This window comes from Agrilus planipennis, unplaced genomic scaffold, assembly GCF_000699045.2.
Source record: "Agrilus planipennis isolate EAB-ADULT unplaced genomic scaffold, Apla_2.0 scaffold142, whole genome shotgun sequence".
In the NCBI taxonomy this organism is placed as follows: domain Eukaryota; kingdom Metazoa; phylum Arthropoda; class Insecta; order Coleoptera; family Buprestidae; genus Agrilus; species Agrilus planipennis.
The window spans coordinates 402,458-410,563 of NW_020440123.1; the positions used below are offsets into that span (position 1 = coordinate 402,458).

The 8,106-nt window shown below is 34.4% G+C and overlaps 2 protein-coding genes across 2 annotated transcripts in view; both read right to left on the reverse strand.

Annotated features, from left to right (window-relative positions):
* Positions 1–29: 29 nt before the first annotated feature.
* Positions 30–1,838, reverse strand: LOC108736798 (protein prenyltransferase alpha subunit repeat-containing protein 1). The gene is made up of 2 exons (XM_018469372.2): positions 1,443–1,838; positions 30–1,386 (listed from the first exon to the last, which is right to left on the reverse strand). The coding sequence occupies exons 1-2, from the start codon at positions 1,544–1,546 to the stop codon at positions 132–134; spliced, it is 1,359 nt and encodes a 452-aa protein (XP_018324874.1). The 5' UTR covers positions 1,547–1,838; the 3' UTR covers positions 30–131.
* Positions 1,839–5,566: 3,728 nt separating this feature from the next.
* LOC108736800 overlaps positions 5,567–8,106 on the reverse strand; it is a 9,755-nt gene continuing 7,215 nt past the window's right edge. Inside the window, exons 2-3 of the mRNA XM_018469374.1 lie at positions 6,078–6,200; positions 5,567–5,807 (exon numbers count right to left, since the gene is read on the reverse strand). Of these exons, the coding sequence (XP_018324876.1) occupies positions 5,644–5,807; positions 6,078–6,200 (287 nt within the window). The 3' untranslated portion in view covers positions 5,567–5,643. The remainder of the gene's footprint in view (positions 5,808–6,077; positions 6,201–8,106) is intronic.

The window sequence follows — 8,106 nt, forward strand, 5'->3', positions numbered from 1 at the left end:
AGCGTCCAGCTTGAGGAATCCATATTATATAAATTGTATGCGCCTTAGTTAACATGCCTAACAGCAGCATAAACTGTTGTTTCTTATATTTTTTTACCGCAAAGTATTACAACAAAGAGTAAATAACAACACTATGAACCTCTTAAACATGCAATATTTTTCAACCATCTTTCATATCTTTCAGCTAATTTTTGTGTGTGCAAACAGGCACTTGAAAGTGATGTTTTCACAATATCGAATTCTGATTGGACAATTATTTGATATAATAGAGACGAATCTAATCTATCTGTTTCAAATTTAAATAATTTGGCAAATTTTTCACCACTTTCAGCAAATTTAACATTTTTGTATGTACAGTTATCAACAACATTAACATTATATTCACAAACATTTGAAAGATTAATTTTTGGTTGCCACTCAATTCCGTAGCAATCATACATCCACTGCAATAAGTGGTACACAATAAATTTACGGTGATACCAAATGGTTTCGTGCTTTGGATAAAAACAAAATAATGTTTTCAATGTATGAAACAGTTCGTACAACAAAATACAAACATAATTAGAATAATTATTGCTTTCACTAGCATAATCTTTAGATTCTCCTAATAATTTGTTTATGAAACTCCTTTCATTTGACATATCTTCTATTGAAAGTCCTAACAAATTTTTCACAAACATAAAAGATGTATTGCTTATGGAATTGTTCATGGTAGGAATGTTTTTAATGCAGTTTATTAAATACTGTCTATAATGGTACCCAGAATGTTGAGATATATGATTATTAATCCATCCTAAAGAGAACTGTAGTTGCTCAAAAATTACATTACTTTTACTTTGATAATCAATCGTTTTCGAGAATAAAAAGTTTTCCAAACACCAAATACGATGTGTCCATGCATGATAATTGTTTTCTGCTTTTTCTGCTGCAAATTCTGTTACTGCAAATTCTTCTGGTAACATGTCAATATAACATTCTGGTTTTGTATTAGACAGCATTCTTTTCAATAACCATCTTCTGTGATTAAATGTATCATTTGACTTGCTCTTATGTGACAAAACAAGTTTTGTAAACAACAACTCTTTTCCTGTTTGTAATATGTCCTGTTCTATAAGTTCCTTCTTCATATTCCAGAAAGTTGTCACTTCTGGATTGATTAATAAAGCTCCAACCAAATATTTATTTAATGTTTCCATCTGAAAAACTGACAATCTGTTTTTCTTCAATAAACGTCTAACTCTGAACAGTTCTGTTGATGCATATTTGTAAATATGTTTTACACACCAAGATTCCAGTCCCAAATGGTGCTCTGATCCATTCTGTCTCTCATATAAAATGGGAGATTTATTTTTATTTTCTGTAACTGGCACAACACTGAACGTCTTCCTGGAATTATGTTATAAAAGCACTTTCATGCATTGTGCTATGTTGGTTTTACTTACAGTCTAGAATTTATATCATTTTCAATGATATGCTCCAAATCTCCTAGAATTTTTTCAAACATTGAATTATCCTCCTGCATTGTTAAGCTCTTTTTACATATCATTCCTAATGTTTAATAATTAAACACAAAGACACTCTAACAAAAACAATATTTATCTCTTAATTTTCCTAACCATTTTTTTGTTGGTTAGGTGGAGTTCTAGACCATAGTTCTGGACCATAGACAAGTTCTGGACAATTACGATCATTGGGTGTGAAGTAGGCAACCGTAACAAATAATTCTGTTTTTTAAATTATACGAATAAATCGTACCTCTTTTGCACATACTAAATAAATTTGTGATACAGTCATATAATTGTGCGATTATTTATTGCAATAGTAGTTTCTTTCATTGACCGGTCGTGGACACTAAAAATAGAATGACCGACCAGAGATACATTTGCCTGATGTAGTTTGGAAAAGCGACAGAAGCAAGCACATGGACTAATTTAAAGAAAGCAACAGCTCTAATAATTGTAAGGATAGGCACTGGATATACTCCAAGGAATGCCCTAGTCTCTACATTCCACAAAAAGACTTCCACCATCTTGTCAATCGTCTAGAAATGAGGGGTGGTAATAAGCATCTACAGCTCCTCCTAAGATTGGCTTACCCCTATCCCTTCAAGAGTTTATCATAGACCAAGTGGCAGTACAAATATTTATCGATGGAGTCAGGGACGTTAAACTAAATACATCTAGTCTTTAGACTAGTAGGTACGCCACGAGACTCTAAGTGAAGTATTGACACATGTCGTAGAGTTTGAAGAAGCGAAACAAATAACATCATATGTGGAGACCGACAAGCAGAAATAGACATTACAAATAAAAAAGAAGGTTTTATGTTGCTCATAAAAAATGAATAGTAGATGCATATAAAGTCACTGCAGCATACACAGCATAACGAAATTCAAAACATGGCCGACCTTCCGGCGGAGATAGTTGAATATAATCAGTCAATTTTATGGGGAGCATGTTGGCTCACCCCGACCAAGCCCTTGAAGAAGTCATCATCCCAAAATTGAATAGAACTAGAGTTGATGTAGTATCCCAATTCATCCGGATGCCCCTGACAATGAAACTGATCTTGACTACGGCAACCGGAGAGATTTTATTTATCTGTGGAGAATGCATAGTAGAAATTACAATTGGAAATAAAATCTTTAATAGTTGGGTGTTAGTGGTTGACATAGTTGATGAGTTCATTATGGAATTGAACTTTTTCTGAGAACATGGGATCGACTTAAATCCCAGCATTTCTACATTGTGCCCAGACAAATAACACGACAACACAGATGCAGTATCCCGGAGACCTAACGTGGAAAACTGCATTTGTGGAAAATAAAGATAGGATTGGGTAAATGTCTAGATGGGTGGGTGGCATCGAAAGAGGAGGTCTCCCCCACCACTGTACCATAAACAGTCCGTGGCGGTCTCACCCCCCATAAAAAGTTATAGGGGGGAGAGAGGGGGGGGGGGTAGGAGGGATCAAAATAGGGTGGTTACCTGAGTAAAACCCCATAAAAATTTGCGGCGGACTCACTCCCATAAAAAGTTATGGGGGTTGAAAGTTGATTATTTTGACAATTTCCATACACTATAATTCAAATAAAATTCAATAAAAAAAATATTTTCAAGCGGGTGGAAGTGGGGGATCGAAAGAGGGTGGTCACTTGAACAAAACCCGATAACCTAACCTAACTTAACCTAACCTACCCTATTGATAAAGATATTTAAATAATGTTTTATATAACTTTCTCAATATTTTTACGTATTTCCATTAGTTTTACCTTTGAATATTGTTTAAGAATGACTATATAAATATTTACATGCCTAGAAATGTATAAAAATTGTCATATTTATTAACTTTGAACCCCCATAACTTTTTATGGGGGTGAGACCGCCACGAACTTTTTATGGTACAGTGGTGGGGGAGACCTCCTCTTTCGATCTTTCCCCTTCGGGGGTGGGGGCCATCATTTAGACCTTTACCTAGGATTGATATCAATTTATTGTAATCTAACCAGCGTCCAGCTTGAGGAATCCCGGAAAAATAAATTCATTGAAGACCAAAGGAAGAATAAACATATTGACTCAATAGTGAGATGTAAAAATGTGAGCCACTTAAGCCAAAAAGATATTACCCTCAATGGAATACTCTTACTTTTAGCCACGACATTTTAAAAAGAGTGTACAAGCTTCAGGTGTTTCTTTTTCTGAAAAGCAGAGTTTCAGAAGTCGGTGGTACGAAAACTCTAGGGACGGTACGCCATCGATTTGATTGACTTGAAGTAGAAGCGATATAAAAGACTAGTGTAGGAAATACCCTACATGCGTAGCCAGTAAGGGACCGAAGACGAGAAGTCGTGGATTACTTTAGGAAAAGGAAAAGCATGTCAACTGGTGTATAAGTGGTTTTTGGAGTATTAATGGAATGGCATCCCGACCAAGGCAAGAATTTTGAGCCTGTTTTATTAAGAGTTTTTCGCATAATAAATACTCTTTCTTATCTAAAACTCTTTTCAAATAAAAATGTTTTTGATCTTTCTAATTCATAATAACGACACAAAACTTGTTTATACATGGTTTAGTAATGCTGCTGAAATAGTGTCAAACTTTTTTTCTTTCTATACGGAAAATTCTGTTTCTTTATAGTACTTATTTGTGACCTGTTGCTTGTTTACCTCATGTATTTTATAATATTTCTGACGTAGTTGTGGTCGAGCTTGTTTATTTGTGATGGCTATTCTTTGCTCTGTGAATGTCCAGATTTTATGATTCTTGACAGCTGATTGGTTGCTCTCGGTTCAGATCGGACATCGGTCTTGTTAGGGGATGTATAGTCAAGCCTCTTGAAGTGGAAGGGTATTTCGCTTTTTAGTGCGAGTGTCCTCCCACCTCTTCAGAGGTGGACCACCTATTTTGACAGATTCCCTCCCCAATATTCCCTTTTCTCACCCCTCACACTTAACTATTTCCCATCTCAATCCACTTCCCAATCCCAACCTTCCATTTTCTTCCAGGGGATAAGCAACCTCCAGGGTTTATTTCCCCAGTCGAGGAGGGGTTTTTGTCGGTAAAAATCCGACACTACCTCCATTCAGGGGGTGTCTTTTGAAGATTTCCCCTCCTCGAAAACCTTTAAATTAAATAAAAAAGCTCCGTAACCCCAAAAGCAATAATTAAAATGAATTAACTTTACAGTGACATATTAGCTTCATCACTTCAAGTGTCCCAAAATAAAAATTGAATAAAAGAAAGGCTAACCTTCACAATTTCATATTTATTTTTTTAAAATGAATATTGGTAATTACAAAAATACAATGAGGGCTCAACTAAAATTAACAGATCAGAACATATTCTTACTAAGGAAACTTTTTCCGTCTACCCAAGTGGCCATTATAAAAAATCACCAAAAATTAATTAAATGAACGAAAAAGAAAATATCATTATAATTAACGTTTAATTATGAGAAAGAGTCACAAAAGGTATTTGATCTTCCTTGACTAATCCATCCTGCAGAGGAAAAAGCGAAAGCCTTAACACCCAGTTTAATCAAACACATCGAGAAGTCGGGTTACACATCATGCTTATACACCAGGTCAAGTGCGTCTTCTCTTCAGGAAGGCTCGAAGAAAGATGCTTGAAGATGCTCCAACTAAGAAACCCGAGTAAGTAGAAAACCAGAATGTTGACCAAGAGTTTATTACTCAAATCACACTAGCATCACTGTGACGTCGAAGTTATGAGATATCGAAATCTTGATGTGTACAGGTAATGGAAAGGAAAGACAAGAAAATGACCCAGTAATACTCAAATTTTATACATTTGTGTTTGTCCTTTAGTTCAGTTTCATCAAATTATTTTTAGTTATCGTGTATTCTTTTACCCCACGTAAGAATCCCATTGTTTTTTATTTTAAGGTTAGGAAATCGGAATCGGAATGCAGACGTGTTGTAGCAATCTGATCGTGAACCAAGATTTAGACTCATAGTCACAAATTACATAAGTCATAAAAATGACAGTACATTTACTGTTGAAGTAAAAATTTAAGGGCAATATGGACGCTAAAAATCATAAAAGAAAAAAATAAAATGTATCTATATTTCCAGTTTTTTTCCTAGCATCAAAACTGCATTGTATAATTTACGGAAAATATTTTTTAAAACGTTTCAACTTGGTCATATTTGTTATCGTATGCTGGAGTTGCGTCAGACGGTTGTCTTCCTGAAGTTCCTATAACTCCACTTTCAAAAGAGAAAATTGAAAATCGTACATCTGGAAAAGGATTAGCTCTTTGTTGCTGGTCAGATTTCATAGTGTTACCTTAAAAATAAACATTTATTGTGATAAAACATTTAGACCCAAAGCTCTACTTAACAACTGAAACAAATTTCGACGCTCAAGCAGTTGAGACTTTTTTTTTAAACATTCATATGTGAAATTTTTAGTTTTACTTGTTTATTTTTTATTGTATTTGTTATGATAGCTAACCGCAAACTAATGCAATAAATACACCAATTCACAAACCAGGTAAGTTATGAAATTGTAGGGACTATTTCTTACAAAAATCCCTCATTCTTTAGAAAAAAGTACCTTGATTATCAATACATCTGACGACAGTATCGATATATTGCAAATCGCTGGTTGTTGTGGAATGTTTGGTGCAAGTAACAGTGCCTTTAGGACAGCTTACACCATAACATTCTCGAATTCCATCTGTAAAAACAAAGGGTGATTAATCACTATAATATATTACAACAAAAACTTAGTTACAGTTTGGTCCAACAATATGTTCAAGTCAAGGATATTTATTATAATTATATGATTTTCTTCTAAATTAGAATTATTCTTTTATAGATAAATTATTAAAATTATAGTAATTAACAACATCATTAAAGACAGTACAACCGTAGGGGTAGATATACAGAGGCAAAAGATTAGGATGCTTAGATTTGCAGATGATATAGAAGTATTAGCATCTAGCAAGGAGGACCTAGAGCTAGCTTTAAATAAAATGGATGCGGTACTGACAGATAAGTACTGTATGGAAATAAATAAAAGTAAAACTAAAATACTGGTATTAAAGGGAAGAAAAAGTAGGGAAAGAGCGAATACAAAGATAGGAGACAAAAAATTAGAAGAGGTGGCTGATTTTAGATATCTAGGAAGTTAGATAAGTCAGGACGGAAAGAGTAGTAGGGATATAAAGCAGAGGATAGTGCAGGGTCGTGTCGCCTGAACAATTGTTCAGTATACAGAATAGGATAAAGTAAATCCTGAGTGTAGACTCACGAAACCGCTAGGACGATGAGAATTACTAATAGATAGCCTAATAGTATTCATTATTATATATATATTCACTATTGAGGCATCATAATAAAAATCATGGTCAAATTAGGACAAAAAACTATTTATCATCCAACATCTACGTTTCGCCATTAATGTATATGACTTCCTCAGACTAGATTGTTAGCTAATTCTTTGTATGCCGAAAGTATTAAATGCGAGATTTATGTCACCAAGTGGTTTTTAATTACTTATTTAATTTATTATTCTATACATACCTACCTATACATAATGTAAGATTTAAATAAGTGTGTATTTGCCTTTTTTTAATCACTACAAACATCTAAAAAATATGTCATTTTGTCATCCGATTTCTATTTATTAAAAATAGGTAATATACCTCATGTATTTTATAATATTTCTGACGTAGTTGTGGTCGAGCTTGTTTATTTGTGATGGCTATTCTTTGCTCTGTGAATGTCCAGATTTTATGATTCTTGACAGCTGATTGGTTGCTCTCGGTTCAGATCGGACATCGGTCTTGTTAGGGGATGTATAGTCAAGCCTCTTGAAGTGGAAGGGTATTTCGCTTTTTAGTGCGAGTGTCCTCCCACCTCTTCAGAGGTGGACCACCTATTTTGACAGATTCCCTCCCCAATATTCCCTTTTCTCACCCCTCACACTTAACTATTTCCCATCTCAATCCACTTCCCAATCCCAACCTTCCATTTTCTTCCAGGGGATAAGCAACCTCCAGGGTTTATTTCCCCAGTCGAGGAGGGGTTTTTGTCGGTAAAAATCCGACACTACCTCCATTCAGGGGGTGTCTTTTGAAGATTTCCCCTCCTCGAAAACCTTTAAATTAAATAAAAAAGCTCCGTAACCCCAAAAGCAATAATTAAAATGAATTAACTTTACAGTGACATATTAGCTTCATCACTTCAAGTGTCCCAAAATAAAAATTGAATAAAAGAAAGGCTAACCTTCACAATTTCATATTTATTTTTTTAAAATGAATATTGGTAATTACAAAAATACAATGAGGGCTCAACTAAAATTAACAGATCAGAACATATTCTTACTAAGGAAACTTTTTCCGTCTACCCAAGTGGCCATTATAAAAAATCACCAAAAATTAATTAAATGAACGAAAAAGAAAATATCATTATAATTAACGTTTAATTATGAGAAAGAGTCACAAAAGGTATTTGATCTTCCTTGACTAATCCATCCTGCAGAGGAAAAAGCGAAAGCCTTAACACCCAGTTTAATCAAACACATCGAGAAGTCGGGTTACACATCATGCTTATACACCAGGTCAAGTGCGTCTTCTCTT